The sequence below is a fragment of the Talaromyces atroroseus genome (genome assembly GCF_001907595.1).
Source record: "Talaromyces atroroseus strain IBT 11181 chromosome Unknown scaffold_0, whole genome shotgun sequence".
NCBI lineage: Eukaryota > Fungi > Ascomycota > Eurotiomycetes > Eurotiales > Trichocomaceae > Talaromyces > Talaromyces atroroseus.
Genome location: NW_017971432.1, coordinates 907,144 through 924,129, shown reverse-complemented (window position 1 = coordinate 924,129; position 16,986 = coordinate 907,144). Strand labels below are relative to the sequence as shown.

Below are 16,986 nucleotides of genomic sequence, written 5' to 3'. Positions count from 1 at the left end.
CTTGGTTTCTTGCCTCTAGCCAGAGTAATTAAATCCATAGACTGGTTTGTCAGACGCCTTTTCGGTGATATGATTTAAGGTCTCGGTTGGTATCCCATCTTTCGAACGACTCTGCTCGACGGGTGAGCCCCCGAATGCCTTGAGGAACGATTCATGACGTTCATTGGGTACTTGGTTAGTCGTGGACTTTCAATGAGGCCTCGAAAATGTCGACAATGCGACGTCAAGTTCGTTTCGTGAGCAAGTCCTGTTCGACATTTATGAGCAAGAAGGTTTCAGCAGAACAATCCACTAAAGGTTCTTTCCATATTGCACATACCTAACAATCGGATAAATCATCAGCACATATTCCATGGAGTTCTTCAAAGTCCTTCAGCTTTTGACGTGACTTTTCTAACTCCTCATTTGCTTTGTCCAGATTGTCGTACAGTTTCCGAAGCCTGTTATCTGATTTCTCCAGCTCCTCAAGCGGTTTCTTCAGCGCCTGGTTTGCCCTTTCAAACTCCGCGGACGCTTCTTTTACCGAGTCATGGAGACTCTTTACCCGCTGTGAGAATTTGGCACTCCCCTCGTCGAACACTTTCATATGTCTGTTCATGAGACTGGAAAACTCGGCTTGTACGTCCGGGTTCTTGCTGGGATCCATAGTAAGGATTTGAGATGCTTCAGAAGCAAAGATATATGAAGTGCTTTGTGATATTAAAGTGTAATTCCCGAAGGTGACTTCTTTGGCAAGGCTATGCAAGACTGCAAGAAAGTTAGCTGACTCTAAGAAACAATGATCGAGGTACGTGACGGCAAACAAACCTCTGAATCACTGCTCGACCACTGCTACCTGGAGGGAGGATTGAAAGTTCCCACTGGAAAGAGAATAAATAATATTATATAGAAAACCTCAACTGAGAAAGATGAGGTAAAAAAACGGCTCTTCCCTTCAATAAGCATAAGGCAGTTGCCTTGCGTGAGTAATCAAATATGGACTATTGATGTAAGTATTTATAACTCCACGATCGAGCCTTTGTCAAGCTACTGCAGCCATATTGATGTTTAAAATGAAAGGTTTAGGTGGCTCCTGACAATTTATTGAATACAAAGTTATATCATTTATTGTTGCCTCAGACCCGAATATACTACGTGCCCTACCGTGCCCTACCAAGTCTAATTGCACTTCATTCTTCACACCCACTTTCGAGCTCCACGCCATTCTATAAGTACACGAACTCATTGTATTTGGGGGCCATGAGCTCATTGAGCCACATTCTACGGTTTCCCATTGCGTATACCGTCATGCCGAAACAGGACTTCCCAGGGGTAAACAAAGGAGGCAAGGCAACGAGCAGGCACAAACAGCATGCAAACAACTTTACAATAGGGGCCTAGCCCCCCAGGATACTAATATTTGGCCGCACATTATAAATTTTGTCGCCCCAACTGCAAACTTTTTGACCTCTTTCCTTTGTCGTGCGAAGTCGAGTAGCATTCATGATTCCTAGCCAGCCATCATTTGAGAAAAGAATCAAAGAATCAGCTGATAGAAATGGGTCACCGACGGGCAAAGGCATAGGACGATGCTATATTATTGGAATATAACATACGGGGCAAAGGCAAACACACACCGCGGGCGTCTGTGTTTGTCATATCAAAGATGTCCCGGGGCGTCTGGCAATGAATGCCAAAAGACCAAAATGGAGGAACTCCATCAAAAATTCTCTAATAGCTATATAAGCATCTTTCTCGACTTCACACTCTCCCTTACTTCTTGCCAACTCATTCTTCTTTCTTCCCCTTAACTACCTTTTCCTGTTTTCATTTTCAGGCATCTCTCCCTTTACGATGGCTCGCGGTAAGCCTTCCCCAGGTTCGTTCTGCTGCGTTGATCCTGGGCTAAGACGTGGATAACCTTGTTAGTCACACAGATGGTAGTATGGGTTAAATATCACCCCAATCCTCCAGCCGCCGGGTTGAACAGGTAAGTTCCAACTATTTTTAATTGAAGAATGAGTATAGCTAAATAGCACAGAAGATATATCGTATCCCAAGGCGGCATGACCTTCAGCAAAAAAGAAAAAGCGAAATGACCTCGCTAAACTCTTCAAAGAAGCTCAGAAATAATGCTTTCACAGTATCTGGTCATGCGTATTTTTTAGACCGCAATTCCTTGACAGACGCGTACCTACTATTATCACAGCCAACACATTATCTACCACATTCGAAAAAGCGGGATCTGCTGGATCCTCTACTATATTCGATAGCTTCTTTCAAGCCCCCTTACAGCTCTGCAAGGACATGTCCTTGTATACCAAAAATCGCTGCATTTGACTTCGTTCGACAAAATCTCGCACCTGTTGACAAGTGACCCGCGAGCAAAGCTAAACCGTCGAGTAGTATACCACGAGTGCCAAGGTCCCTTCGTACTATATCAGCCATGGACATAAATCAAAGATGAACACGGCGTACAGGGTCATTTCCAGAACCATGTTGGACAGGCCTTATCAGCAGGCAGTCAAATGTAATGAAAGTACTCCAGACCGAGAATTCACGACCAAGAACATATTTGGCCCACGGGCTATCGAGCCATGTGAGGATGTGAGAAAATTTAATTGTCGTCTTTGGCGATAATAATTGATTTTCTCAACACCGAAAAAGAAGCCAAGCGAGTCTGGGAATACTCAACCAAGAGGTCGGTCTCGAGATAATCGCACACTGAAATTACCTCAAGCAAAAGGTACCGTATGATCGACTTGACTTCCTGAGCATGACAGAGACTGGGGACTAAGCTTGGGAAACGCAGTCGGTAAAAAGGGTGCAGTGATTCCAACTGGTGAGAGATGGATTATCCCACCACCATACCAAAAAGCCTACACGAGCGCTTTAGTGGACCGATCTTATATTTATATGCCAACAAGAGAAGCACAAGAGAGAGAAGACAACAAAATGAAACGTAATATAAAAGCCTGACGGCATATTTTTCACTGGTGCTATACATGTATGTATATGTGAACTCGCTTATCGTCGGTTGTAGCTTCTTGTGTTTTTTTGTTTGTCAGTTCTACGCAAAATATTCGGATTGAAGACATCAAGCTTCAAGGAACAATTACTCGTTTCGGGTTCCCTCCGCAATTTCTTTGACACTTGGAGTCGATGTGTGTAGCGTGGAAGTCTAGGAAGATCTAAGATGAATCGCGTGAGACGCGCTAAGACAAACTTTAGAGCCGCCCCTTCCCCAGATTTTTCAGCCAATCAGAAAGATGCACGTGACCCCATGACATGATTTTTTCTCTGGGTACATACAACGTCGGCTTTCCCCTCATTCCACTGCTGCAATTGCACGTTCTCTTCTGCTGCCGAATATTTACAGCTTCAATCATATCATCTGGATAAGCCGGCTGAGTAGACTGCGCAGCTACTCGCATGGAAGGGTTCGGAATATCACTCGTGCCGTCATAGAGTGAACAGCAGCCTTACATAACGGCTGTCTGCTTGAGCGTCCACGACTGGAACAAAATCATTTGAGTGATTTCATTTCGAAAAAGGAAAAAAATAACTTCTATTATACTGTCCTGACCGAGCCATGTTTCCTCCACAATATAATAATATAGACATTGAAGCCCTGAGCGGTATTCTTGGGTACGTAAGCTATCCCTACTCTCTAGTTCTCTGCGCAATCGAAGAAGTGAATTGACTAGATTACACATGCTAACACTCTTAATTTTAGTTCGATTTCAATAGCCTGCTGGGTTGTTGTCTTTTCGCCGCAAATCATCGAAAATTTCCGACGTAGATCAGCCGATGGTCTCTCGCTACTTTTCATTGTCGTCTGGCTTGCCGGCGATGTCTTCAATATCCTTGGAGCTGTGCTCCAGGGTGTGCTACCAACAATGATTATTTTGGCAATATATTATACACTTGCAGATATTGTTTTGCTAGGACAATGCCTTTATTACCGAGGGCTTTTATTCTCGGGTGACAAGGCTAAGAAGAGTACGGAAATTAGTCAACAAAATGGCGAGCTAGAGCAAGGTCGCCATGAGGGTGAAGTCGTGTCGGAGGGGACGGCATTACTAGGTCATGGAAATGGCAGCCACCACCATCATCAACAACCACAACAGTATCAACGAAGTACTCAAGTTGACGGCACACATCTCTCCCCAGCAACTCCTTTCGTGGACACCGTTTCACCTGTTGGACTTGACGGTGGTCGTGCTGCTTCACGCTCCTCGATTTCTAATATCCAAGCCGCTGTGCTCAACACTTTTGTCATCATCCTTGTCTGTGCTGCGGGTGTGCTGGGGTGGTATGTCAGTTCTCGCGTGAACAAGACCAAAAACGATAAGACCGTGGACTCGTCTGCGCCGCTCACCTTCGATTTTTGGGGCCAAGTCTTTGGCTATCTATGTGCCATTTTATATCTCGGCTCACGCATTCCCCAGCTTCTGCTCAATTACCAACGTAAATCAACAGAAGGTGTGTCGCTTCTTTTCTTCCTATTTGCCTGTATTGGCAATCTCACATATGTGCTGTCAATATTCGCGTACTCGCCTGTCTGTCAATCCGATGTTTGCGAGCCTGGCGAGGCTGCGTCGGTTTATGGACAGTATATACTTGTGAACCTGTCTTGGTTGATAGGAAGTTTGGGAACCCTGTTATTGGATATGGCCATCTTTGTACAATTCTTTCTCTATCAGAAGGACGACGAAAATTATTAGAGTAGGTCCCATGTTTATTTAAAAGTTATCATCATAGAGGAGAAGTTATGTTTAAATGCTATTACCATTCCCCCGGCACCCATTGAAGGCTTTATTTATCTCAACAGTTGGTGGAACTAACCGACCTACACGGTGGAAGTGCTTCAAACCAGACTACAGAGCTTAAAGTATATATCAGGAGTTTTCCATAGAATTGTTACTCTCATAAGATGTTGTTATTGAATTGGATCAACAACAAGTACCACCTAGGAAGATAGGTATTCTACATTTGATCTTAATTGTATGGTGCCCAAAAGATCCGAAAAATACAAAATCTTTGTCGAAGACTCCTGGGCGCACGCCATGAATAGAAATGCAAGGGTGGATATTCTTTCGTGACTCCTTTATGCCGCACAACGCTATGAGGTGGGAAACAAGCAATTTAAAAATACGAGTTACCTAGTAGATGGGCAAGTCGTAACTATCACGCCAGTAAACTAATCGCTGGACGGAGGATGAACAGCAACTTTTCCCTTGCCGACCTCATCCCAATTCGTACTTAAAGAAGTTCCCTGACTCTCATAGTAGCTCTTCATCATAGCACGGCGAGTGTCTGGGTCTGAATTTGCGTAGAGCTTTTTGAAAAATGAGTCAACCGCGTCGCCTCCGCCATATTCTGAATCAATGGACTCCGCATCTGATTCGGCGTCTTCTTTCTCCCCGACGTCCTTTTTGGCCTCAGCAGTCTTGTCGGCCTTCTTCTTCTTCTTTGCGGTCAAGTCGTCTGCTAGTTTGTCCCAGTTCTTCACTCCGTGTTTGGATGATGTTGGATATGCGGGACCAGCCGTGGCTTGTGTAGGTTGGGTAACTGGGGTTGAGGCAGGTTTGTTAATAACTGTGGCAGGATCAGATAGATGAGGGGCTATCTCTGAGCCTTCCAGTGCTCCCCACTTCTGTCCTGGTGTTCTTTTGCGAAGGGTGATCTCAATCTTCGTGGATAGAACATTGACCTTAGACTGGGTTGTATCGATTGGAGCATACAACGGATCTAGATTGAACGAGAAGGTTGAACCAGAAGGTAAAGGAAACTCAATCGAGAGCTTGAGATTATTAGCTTTGTGGGATGTAAAGTCGGGAGAATCAAGAATGGAAAACTGGACTTACAGAGTTCTCTTGAAGATCAGCTTCCAGCTGAGCCTTGTTAACATTTTTGGCATAGACCGTTAGGACAACAGAGTCCTGGGACTGATACCATTCGTGTCGGATTTTCGTTGGTGCTGCTGCAGGAACGGGGGCAGCAGGTGCACCTGGTCCAGCTGTGAATGGCGCAGCGGAGCTAGAACTTGAAACGTCCAACTTGCTCTCATTAGTCTTATCCGCATCTGACATCTCGCCGCCGTTCCCTTCCGTGGCCTTCGTTGATTGTCCTAGTTGCGTTTGGAGATGTTTCCTAAGCTCCTGCTCCGACGGGATTTTGGTGGCCGGGTACTCTTGTATCGACACAGCTAATTTATCATCGCCGTTTCCCAGCTTGCTGATTTTTCCTTTAGTTTTGATCTTCCAGATTAATAACTCATTCTCCTGTTTCTGCGACCCTTTCTGTGACATGGCAGCCTGCACTTGTGTGGATTTGTCGACAACCCCCTTATTGATTCCCATCTTCTCCTCAAGAAGATCAAATAGGTATCCTGCATCGCCGTATCTTTCTAACTGAAACAAGACAATCGCGCGGCGCAGCTGGGCCTCAACGATGAGCTCCCTTTTAGCTCGTTCGCGAGCTAAAGCCAGGGCGAGTTCGACATCGCGAAGCGCAGCTTGGAAATCGGGCCCGCCATCCGAAGCTTTGCGGCGAGAGTAGGCGGTTGATCGCTTGATATAATAACTTGGGGCGCGAGGCAGTTCTATCAGAGCCCTAGTGTAGTGCTTTATGGCGCTGGGCCAGTCGGAAGCAGCAGCAGCTTTGTCGCCTTCTGTGGCAGCGTTCATCGTGGTACTGAGCTTGTGCGGGGAAGAAATGCGGCTGCCCCGCGCGAAGACGAAAGTAGAGGTAGAAGTAAGCTGGCAAATAGATTGAGGGTTTTTACTAGCAAATATTGGGAACTTTTGCGTGTCTTGTGCTAAGTAGAGATGGGGAATGCCACTTTCAGCCTGGGAGGTTGGAGATGGTTTGTTCGGTTGTGAGGTTCTGCGGTGCGGGACGGTCATGCCGTCATATTTCTTTTATATAAATAGAATCACCTAGAAACATTACTATTTTATAATTTACATCAATCTCTTTCAAGTCTCAAGGCTATTCATAGATCAAACAACCACAAAGTTGGAGTAGTATATATATATATATATATATATATATTATAATTTGTTATGGTAGAAACTTTTTCGTCATACTATGGTACATGTAACACCCACATGATACTTTACAGGAGCGCCTCGTTACCGAATTTCTGTGCAAACAGACCTAATGCTCGGATGGGCCAGTAGAACTTGTAGTTGGGGTATGAAATCATACTATGTAAAGTTAGTCAGGTGGCTGATGCGAAAGTGCGTTGAAGATACTCACCAGGACATGTTGAAAACACCTTCGATTGCTTCCTGAAGCCACTCTCCATTCGCTTGTTGCCGGGACATCAGAAGCTTGATTCCTCTGCGAATAGGTTCCGGGTCCGGGTATTCGGCTTCCATTAGAGCTAAGCAAGCCCAAGCTGTCTGTACAACTTGGGATATTTCATGTTGGGTGTAGACGTGCCTTTCACTGCTAAGGTACGACTCTCCCCAACCGCCGTCAGCTTTTTGTTTGTCCAATAAAAATTCACATCCTCGACGTGAATATTCACTGGTAGCGTAAGTTTCTCCGATGCTAGAAAGACTCTCAAGCGCAAACATGGCCGCATACGTGAAGCAAATGCCCCATGCGCCATACCAGCTTCCATCTTCCTTTTGAGCGCGCTTAATGTATTGCACGGCCTTATGCTTTGCAGCTTTGATTTCTTCGACTCGGTAATCTGGATAGAACTTGCTGAAAAGGGACAATGCAGTGATAGATGCAGTTGTGCATTCGACGTGGTCGTAGCTGATCATGATTCCCCCGAAAACCTCTGCTGCATTAAGCCATTCTAACAAGGGCGAGCCCCGTCTAATTTCATACTCACTAAAGCCGCCAGTATCGTTTTGCATCAATAGGAGGCAATCAACGGAGTCTTTCAAACGATCGTCAGATATGAGCTTGGGATATCCGTATATCTCTTGAAGCTGCAAAGACGACCGAAGACCCTCTGCAGTGCAATCGCTGACCGTATACCCCTGGGTCTTATTACTGAACGGCCAAGCTCCTTTCCTATGTTGGCGGTAACACTTTTCTTGATCCGGTACATTCTCTCGGAGTTGATGATTATCCAGAAACTCAAGAGCTTTGGTAAGCATCGGTTGCCATTTCGGATCTTTCGCGAAGCCAGCCACTGAGATAGCCTGTGTAATAAATGCCGTGTCCCAAACCTGTACTCCATTTGTACCGTTGCAAAGCATCCCCTCGTTCTTCATCCATAGGTATTCATGCAGCGCCTCGCGATGTTTCTTCACCGAGTAGCTACCCTCACCATCGTGGACATAGCATGCGACAAAGTTCATTGGATTATTCACAGGAGCAAGGCCTGCATAGTCCGTATTCTTATCTTCCATCTGTATTAACTCCCACACCCAGTCTTCGGCCCTCCTCACCAGCGAAGACCAACGAATCACAGGGGTCCATACATTGGACAACATCCAATTCATGGTGTTGAGCAACCACGTCTTTGGATAATAATTATCCTCTTTAGCAATAGAGCTTCGATGAGAAGCAAAATCAATACTTTCATAAGCCTGCGTGTATATCTCGGCCCGGAGTTGCTTTGTCAACGCATTCTGTGGGAAACTCCATCTCTTGGACCACAAGTATGACATCGGCAGAAAAACCATTCGCATGTGAATCCACCATCTCCAAGGGGCAATTGGTACCCAGTCTGGAAGTAGCCTTGATAGAATTAGCGAAAGAGAACGTCAAAGGAGACAAGGTGAAAAGTTTTACCAAATCTCAGGTGGGACAGGATTGACACAATCCCAATCCATAACGCCCAGGATAGAAAGCCAGAATTTTGCCCAATGTGGTCCATACAATGCGCCCCCAAACTTATGAACGAGCCCACGCGCTTTAACCAAGCGAGGATCTTCTTCACTCGCACCAAGCAGACGCAGGATCACATAGGTCATGACAGTACCAAATGCCGAGCTATGGGCTTCGATGTGAAGCCCCCAGCCACCATCGTCTGGATTTTGCCGTGCAAAAAGATATCTCTTGATCTCCACAGCGTACTCAGGAGGTATGGGCGTGTTGGTCACATACCAAGTGATGACTATGCCTGGCAAGAGGAACATTGGCCCACCATACTCGCAAGCCCAGTGCCCAGTTGGCATTTGCAACTTGGAGAAAAATTCAAGGCCATTCGCTGCTGCTTCCAAGGGAGATTTTGCTTTTGGCAGTTCGGGCGCGCCCTGTTTAGATGATGAGTATTATACGCCACGAGGTACTACGATGTCTCTTACTGTTGGAAGCCCGAGATTATACTTGTCGTAAAAAGTCTGTGGCCATTTCTCATTGTCATCGTCAGATTCTAGATAGCGCCATGTCAGGCGGCCGTCGTTGTCGTGCAATCTCCACCTGGAATAGTCCGTCTTCTTGTCGCCGCTCGCATCCTCCGACAGATGGCCATTGGCTTCTGTTCGCCAGCTGCTAATATGCTCATTTGCGACTGCCTCGGTCATCCTCGATGCGGCTCGTAGGAAACAAGCTGCAGGACAGAAGAACCGCGCGGTTGGTTGGATTAAAAAGAAATCAACGAGAAGGCTGACGTTGGATTCTTTTGAAAGCTGGAGCTTCTTTTAAGCAGGTCGATCACATGCCAAGTAAGCTGTGATTGGTTAATTGGCCTCCTCCAGGGGCCACTAGCACTTTAGTGCACAAGGAAGTTGAAGAAACTATCGCACGCTGCCACAGACCGCGCGATGTCCAGTTAGAGAGATGAGAAAAATAGTTGACACTGTTAATTTTCTCAGCTTATGTTGCGGTAGTATGACTTGGCCCAAGAGGAAGGTGCGACGGGTGGTGTCCCCGACAGCAACAGCAACAGCAACAGCAACAGCAACAGCAACAGCAACAGCAACGCCGAGGAACGTCTCACCCTCTCGATTTTCTCTGCCAGGACTTACTATCAAGAATTGGCGGCGAACTCTCTTAGAGATGGACACATTTTGTCTAGAGTCTGCTATGACTGCCTCGGAGAACAGTCCCGTCTTGCAGTTTTTCGAGAATCTGCAGCTGTCATTCCTCGACGAGTTCGACAAGGGCGTTGCACAACTATCCGTAACCCTCAAGAAGAGACCGTCGCATTTTCAAATCGCGACACCCCATGAAAGTTCAGAAGACAGGATACTGGCGATGGAGCCAGGGGTGCCGGAAAGAAAAATGACTTACTCGTGGCCAGGAAAGACTCCGCAGGAGGCCTGGAAGTTTAGTATGTGTTCGCAGGCAACAGTCTGTACGCTATGCTGAACAAACAAACGAAGGCTGCATTCTACGTATCCTGTCTCTCATATTTGAGGCTGTCCAAAACAACATGTTGATTACGAAGAGGTGTCGTACCCTTCAAGGAGCGGTGCGTAGGTGATAGTGGAATTCCTGAATACTAACACAAGCATCTCAAAGGAGCATCTATTACGATAATCCAGAGCTGTTCGGCACACAGAGTGTGGTGAATACAATCGTTGATGACATAGCCTACACTGTTGGAGTTGATCGAGCTGCATTGCACGTCGTATGCTCCCACCATAAACATACTCAACATTCATCCCTGATTTCAAAATGAACAACCCAGATCTCGGTCGGTAAAGGACTGGCTGCTGGAGCTTTCCGTATCATGACCAAAGCTAAAAATTGCCTTGACATGTCAGTTGAGGTGCGAGTTGAAAGGCCTTCCTTCCTCTCTGTAGCCTGATAAGTCAACGGAGCTAACATTGTTTTGGGAAAGGATGCGCTCATACCTCGTCTCGCTGATATCAGCAGTATCAACATATCAGAGGTTGAATGGATTGCTATTGTAGAGAAAGAGGCAGGCATATCTTCCAGATGCATATATTGGATATTTTGAATCCACATACCCCCATGCAAGAAGCCATAGATGCGTACACAATTTCGCTGACTAGAATAGGCTGTCTTTCGAAGACTCGTCCATAACAAATACCACCTCAATTCGGCCGCTGGAAAGGGTATTCTGATCACAGGAAAGGGATACCCAGATATCTGCACCCGGGAATTCGTTCATTTGATTTCAGATATTGCAACTAAGAACAGCAGTTCAATTCTTCGAGGTCTTAAGATCACCCCACCGACAGCTACACCACGCTTTCTCGCTTTGGTGGACGGGGATTGCGACGGAGTAGCTATTATGTCTACGTATAAATACGGCTCCATGGCTCACGCTCATGCAAGTGCCCATCTCAATGCCCCGAGACTAGAGTGGCTCGGAACGCGTATCAAAGATGTGGTAATAGAACAGAATAGGAATGGTAATGATGGTGAGGATTGGGCAATGATTTCCCTATCGCACAGAGACGTCAAGAAAGTTCGAAGCATGTTGGCGAAGAATCCAGTGTTCAGCGAGGATGGACCCGAGCTTGAATGGAGAGCGGAATTGCAGACGATGATGATGCTGAATATGAAAGCTGAAACTGAAGTCTTGTATGGCACGGGAGGTGGCTTGGAGGGATGGATTGATCGAAAGATGAAGGATTTGTGACGGGGACTGATTATTTTGTGAGCAGATTGAAATATTTTCTAATAACGGTGCCAGCTAAAATCTAAAAATGTTCAATTGTGTGCGAGTAAGGATATATGCAGAAACTACTTAGGAAAGGAAGAAATCCAACCACACCCGAATCAAGAACCAAACGCCCGCCGTAGAGTGTAGCAATGCACACTGAATGCAACAATAACTATACGTCCAAGAGAGTCATGCATCATTACAACGTCTCATCTCTCTTTTATCCCTCCCAAAAACGAAAGCCCTGTACTATATAGTGAGTAGGCTCAACCTTAGAGACCCAGTCCTTTCCTGACTTCTTCGCGGACTCTCCGCTCATAATCGCCTCTCCGTTCACGCCACATCTTAGCTGCCTCGACATTCGCAGGGCTCTCATCGTTCGGTTCGGCGAGCATACTCATTACCGAAATGAGAATCTTCTCCACACTCTGGATTGGTGACCATCGCTCGGACGCATGCTCGTAGTGATTGGGATCGTCGCCTGGTGGATGGAGAATCGATATACAAACAGTGCCGTTCGGATAAACTATGGCAAAAACATCAGTGTCCTGTTACGATCCAAGAGAGAGCGGACGTCTTTATCTATACGGGGTACATACCATTTGGATGCCATACACCGCCTAGAAACTTCATCGTTGGCGGACTCAACGGATAATCCTTGGGAAATTTGAGCTCTGCAGCAAACACCCCGCCCTCAAACGGCGTTCCCTCAGGCCCTTGGATCAGAGCCTCCCAATGGAACATATCATCTTCGGATATGGGGCCGGCAGTAATGCCTTCTGGCGGGTTGGTAGAGAGGTTTTTGTATTCGTGGAAAAGACGCTTTTGGGCGACGTTCGATCCCATTGTTATGTTCCTCCTTCCTTTTCCCTCTCTTGATTGCAATTCCTATGGGTGTGATTCCTTCTCTTCTTTCTTGATAATTGCTGAGAAGTGTTCAAAGTGGCGGTAAGGATCGTTGGCGGAGTGCGGAGTGCGGAGTGCGGAAAGTAGGAGTTATGCGAGTTGGGACGACGTAGTGTAGATAGATTGACAGTGGAAATGTGGGATATGACAGCACGAGTGTGAGTGATCGAGCTGCTGCACAATGCAATTTGCCAATATGTGCAGATGAATGTATAGATAAGCGGAATGGAGATGTGAAGGCCCGAAAGTCGGCATATTTTATCAGAGATGATTTGCCCCTCTGCACGGTGGGCCGGGGAAACGAAGATTTCGGCCAATCAGGATAGAAATCCCATATCCTTATAAAATCGATCCAGTCTTGACGTTTAGTAGACTCAAGGACACCGAAATTATGTTTTTTGTATAATATATAGATTCGAGTATTATCACTAGTATACAATTTTATTTCCAAAACCCAAGCGATGAAACCCCCAGGAATAAACGCTGCCCAGGAAAATAATCAGTGAAACGCTGCCAAACCCCTTAAAATGCTATGTTGCCAGTTGCTCTTGGGCAACATGACCGAGCAAAGAGCTTTAAAAGAAATCGAAGTCATCAAAGTCGATGCCATCAGATTTACCACCTTCTGAGCTTCCACTGGGACCAACATCACCGCCCTTTGAACCCCAGGGGTTCTCAGTCTCCCCCCAAACCTCTTCGGGAGCAGCAGATTGATCTGGTCGGGTAGAATCCAACGGTTGATCTTCATAAAAGGGGGGAGGCTGATTGTCTGGAGAGATTCCACGTCGCAATGCGTCATAACCTGCCATGGAGCCTGCGCCCGCAACTCCAGCAGTTGCTCCCTCCGCCATAGTTCCAGCAGCCCCAGCCCTTCCGACAGCAGTAGCTCCGACTTCTCCAAGCGCAGTTGACTCTGTAGATGCGCCCGCGCTCGCACCCGCAGCAGATTCAGCATTGCCTGCTGCAGCTCCTTCGGCAGATGACCCACCGGGAAACCATAACCACGGAAGCGCTTCGGCGTTGTTCTGAGGGCTGTGAATACTGAAATAGTCGAAGTCAATACTAATAGCAGTAGCCAGCATTATAGCACGCTGGTCCAATGTCATTCCTGTATTGTTCTCCGTCTGAGTAACGAGCTGGTGACTCGGCTGAGAAGTGGGATTTTGGCGTTCTTTATCTTCAGCCAAAACCGCGGAGTCCATTCGAAGAGCATAAACGCCCATATTAGTGAATATCTCTCTGGCAAACCCAGAAAAATTGCGATTGACAGATCCGATTAATCGATCATCCGCGGAGCGAAGGGAAAAGTCCCACGATAACGCAGGCTCGTCCACATACGAGAATTGATGATATTCGCCTGCGCCATTGGAGTTCCCTGAATGCTTTATAAGCTGTGTTTGTTGGGGCTGTGATAGGCCATCGCTCGGCTCAGCTATCTGTCGCACACCGAGGTCCGTTTGGGCGGTGGGATTCGGGTGGTAAAGAAACATATCATATTTGCGGCGCATTAGTGCCCATTGCTGCTGTACTTCCCCAATGACTCGCATGGCAGATAACGGTAACTGGGAGATTTTGAAACTGCCATCTTCGGCAATGGGAACCCATTGTGTATTGGAAGTGAGCTCGTACGAGTGTGACGTCGTGGAATATGTTTGATCTGTAGGACTTCGGGGATCGTAGATACGTATACGGGAGTTTACCCACGAGAATGGGCGATGTATCTGAATTTTCCAGTGAGTGAGGGAGTGAAAAGACTTGCAAAGGAGAACTTAGACATACCCTAAGAATCTCGTTTTCGTCTCGATCGAACACATGTGCAGTGAAACTCCGGTGTGTGCGAAACCACTGGCGCGTTATCGACCGTCCCAGTCCGCCTACATCTTCTATGATATGGCCAACGTGGTTTCCTTGCGCATCGTATATGGTATAACGATTTGGCTGTTCATAAGCGCTATAATCGTGTCAGCACAACGCACGGTTTTTAAGAGCCCGGGGCAAACTGACAGCAAAACATTCAACAATTCCAATTCTCTTCTTATCACAAGACCCGAGTTTGCGAGCAATTTTGCGGCCGGGTGATTTTGTTTTAATACTCCGTTGGGATCTTCTGGTACGTGCACAGGAGATAGTAGAGTATTTTCCGCTGGATTTGTTTCGCGCAATACCGCTGGCAAGTCTGCGGATTTCATAAGCTCTGAATGTGCAATTTCGGAAGAACTATTCGGAGGTTTCCCTATAGGTGCAGGAAGATCTGGTCTTCGTATAGAGTTTCGAGGTCCTTGTGGTGGTGTAGATGGATACCTAGTCGCAAAGGCTCTGCTGTAGTGAGTCGCCCGCCGCAAAGCGGGCGCTCGAATTGATTTGCTCCACATATCTAGTAATATAGGTAATAAACGAGTATTAAAATCATCTGGCAAACGAAATATTAAACTAAGACGATGTACATGATGTTGTTGAGATGATGGCGAGGAGGCTTGGAGTGGCGAGAGATGTCTAAGGAAGCTCGTGGGGTATGGCGGAGATTCGGAGATAGAGACAGGAGCTACCTTGTAAGTACTTAGTCGAACGGTTTCATCCTTACACTACATGCTTCTGATAGTTTCAGAATGACGATTCTGATCATATTAATGAATGCAACCCTATCATACACGTTCATAATGATATCCAATGACGAAGACAGATTTGATAAAGACAATGCTAACCGCTAATAGTTCAAAGAATCCGTCCCCTGGCATCAACTATATATAGACTTCATTTGGCGACAATCAAAGCTCCAGCGACTGGAAATAGGTTTTCATAGAAGACCCTTGCGGGCCAATTCGATCTTTCTCGCAGCTTCACCAGCCTTGAAGCCACTCTTTGATACGCAAATAGCACTTCCTTCGGCAAGCTCGAATTTTTCTTCAACGTCTGGATGAGGGCACGGGCAATGATGCGGAAAGTGAACGCAGGCTAATGTGTCTGGACAAAGATATCTTGTACAACGCGCTAGATCGAGAATAGTGATTGATCAGCTTCGAGATTCTTGACCAATACCAGGACAAACGCAACGAGACAGAAAAAAGATATTTATTACCTCCGTCCCATGTCTTTTGGTACCAAGCACTATCGCTGGAAGCTTCCTGCTCTTGTTGGCGACCTTGCTGCGAGCCTCCTCCGAACATTTGCTCGAAGAATTGGAATTGGGCTTGCGCAGACGTGATGAGGAGAAGAAGCGCCCAAATGGCAGTCACAGACTTCGCGAGCATTTTGCAGAGTTTTTCAAGCTAAGCCCATGCGCATGCAAATATATACCGAATATATACCACTTATTGTAGACTCCGGGTATCTCGAGGTTGAATAGTTTACTCGGTACCATCTCTTCTTAATTCTGAAGCCAGATATCCAATGTATCGCGATAGGTGGCACGTGATCCATCGACCACTTGGCCCGTGCTCAGTTGTTCTCCGAGAAAAAGTTCCCCGTTGTCCACCCCAAATCGTTCTCCTCAAGCAGCACGACACATCTGGAACACGGTCATTGCGCTCTCAGGAGCAAGAACGAATTACTCCAAGATGCAGCCAAGGATAAGGTCGTCCTGGCAAATCCTCGACCGCGCCTTAAGCTCGTCGATTTTGTCAACACATTGCCCCAACATCATCAATCGGACGTCCAGAACCACCGTCCTGTCCTCATTATCAAACTTATCATCATCCTCGTCATCCTCACCACTCTCTCGCTATACATTTCCTTCTTTTCAAGTCCGTTACGCCTCCCACGCTACTCAAGGTCGCGCCAACGCAAAGGCTCGCGACCCAGCGGGTAAACGTCTCGGCGCCAAAAAGAGCGGAGAACAATACGTGGTCCCCGGAAATATCATCTTCAAACAACGAGGCACAAAATGGTTTCCAGGCGAGAACTGTGGCATGGGTCGGGACCATACGATTTACGCCACTGAGGCGGGCTATGTCAAATACTACCTTGACCCGGAGCTACATCCCAAAAGGAAATATATTGGAGTCTGTTTCGACCGTGACGGAACCCTACCAACACCGCGGAATGCGCCAACTAGGCGTCGTTTGAATATGGTGTCTGTTCCGCGAGTTGAAGTCGCTGGTATGCATACAGAAATTGCTGCGGAGGTGGACGAGGATACCACAAGAGTTGTTGGCGTGGAGGGTGCTGCCCGACAAAGTTTGCCCGCAGCCGTTGCCAATCTACCTCTGCGTCCTGGATACATGTATCGTGAGGCCAATTGGCAGATTGGTAGAGCGGCTGAGAAGGCTGGTATCACTGCCAAGCGGTTCAACCGCAAAAACCGATGGTTGGCTTGGAGAAAGAGACAAGCTCGTGCTGAGCGTGCTGCTCAAATGAAGAGTTTGAAAGGCAAGAAGAAGGCATCTAAGAAGAGCAAGGGCAAATAATCGGCTTGTTTAAATCTTGGGGGATGGTAGAGTCTTGGCATAGGCGTCTGAACTTTTTCTCTTTTAACTTGTATTCTATCTCTAACAAATACGAAAGATCATTCTCGTGCACACCCGGCCTACATTTTCCTGCCATTTTCCTGT

General features: G+C 46.7%; 8 protein-coding genes across 8 annotated transcripts; 3 read left to right on the top strand and 5 right to left on the bottom strand.

The window, feature by feature from the left end:
• Positions 1-319: 319 nt before the first annotated feature.
• Positions 320-646, bottom strand: UA08_00323 (hypothetical protein; the record flags this gene model as incomplete). Its single annotated transcript, XM_020260117.1, has 1 exon — positions 320-646. The coding sequence occupies one exon, from the start codon at positions 644-646 to the stop codon at positions 320-322; it is 327 nt and encodes a 108-aa protein (XP_020124794.1).
• A 2,925-nt stretch (positions 647-3,571) lies between these two features.
• On the top strand, positions 3,572-4,706 carry UA08_00322 (hypothetical protein; the record flags this gene model as incomplete). The annotated part of the gene is made up of 2 exons (XM_020260116.1): positions 3,572-3,627; positions 3,716-4,706. The coding sequence occupies 2 exons, from the start codon at positions 3,572-3,574 to the stop codon at positions 4,704-4,706; spliced, it is 1,047 nt and encodes a 348-aa protein (XP_020124793.1).
• A 476-nt stretch (positions 4,707-5,182) lies between these two features.
• Positions 5,183-6,671, bottom strand: UA08_00321 (hypothetical protein; the record flags this gene model as incomplete). Its single annotated transcript, XM_020260115.1, has 2 exons — positions 5,183-5,785; positions 5,850-6,671. The coding sequence occupies 2 exons, from the start codon at positions 6,669-6,671 to the stop codon at positions 5,183-5,185; spliced, it is 1,425 nt and encodes a 474-aa protein (XP_020124445.1).
• Positions 6,672-7,102: 431 nt separating this feature from the next.
• Positions 7,103-9,479, bottom strand: UA08_00320 (hypothetical protein; the record flags this gene model as incomplete). Its single annotated transcript, XM_020260114.1, has 4 exons — positions 7,103-7,193; positions 7,246-8,691; positions 8,746-9,209; positions 9,261-9,479. The coding sequence occupies 4 exons, from the start codon at positions 9,477-9,479 to the stop codon at positions 7,103-7,105; spliced, it is 2,220 nt and encodes a 739-aa protein (XP_020124444.1).
• A 475-nt stretch (positions 9,480-9,954) lies between these two features.
• Positions 9,955-11,509, top strand: UA08_00319 (hypothetical protein; the record flags this gene model as incomplete). Its single annotated transcript, XM_020260112.1, has 5 exons — positions 9,955-10,228; positions 10,281-10,373; positions 10,443-10,528; positions 10,589-10,669; positions 10,922-11,509. 5 exons carry the CDS (start codon positions 9,955-9,957, stop codon positions 11,507-11,509), a joined length of 1,122 nt encoding a protein of 373 aa, XP_020124214.1.
• A 296-nt stretch (positions 11,510-11,805) lies between these two features.
• On the bottom strand, positions 11,806-12,379 carry UA08_00318 (Ubiquitin-conjugating enzyme E2; the record flags this gene model as incomplete). Its single annotated transcript, XM_020260111.1, has 2 exons — positions 11,806-12,059; positions 12,133-12,379. The coding sequence occupies 2 exons, from the start codon at positions 12,377-12,379 to the stop codon at positions 11,806-11,808; spliced, it is 501 nt and encodes a 166-aa protein (XP_020124215.1).
• A 635-nt stretch (positions 12,380-13,014) lies between these two features.
• On the bottom strand, positions 13,015-15,687 carry UA08_00317 (hypothetical protein; the record flags this gene model as incomplete). Its single annotated transcript, XM_020260110.1, has 4 exons — positions 13,015-14,160; positions 14,219-14,390; positions 14,444-14,813; positions 15,516-15,687. The coding sequence occupies 4 exons, from the start codon at positions 15,685-15,687 to the stop codon at positions 13,015-13,017; spliced, it is 1,860 nt and encodes a 619-aa protein (XP_020124209.1).
• Positions 15,688-15,993: 306 nt separating this feature from the next.
• On the top strand, positions 15,994-16,842 carry UA08_00316 (hypothetical protein; the record flags this gene model as incomplete). Its single annotated transcript, XM_020260109.1, has 1 exon — positions 15,994-16,842. The coding sequence occupies one exon, from the start codon at positions 15,994-15,996 to the stop codon at positions 16,840-16,842; it is 849 nt and encodes a 282-aa protein (XP_020124210.1).
• Between the last annotated feature and the right edge of the window lie 144 nt (positions 16,843-16,986).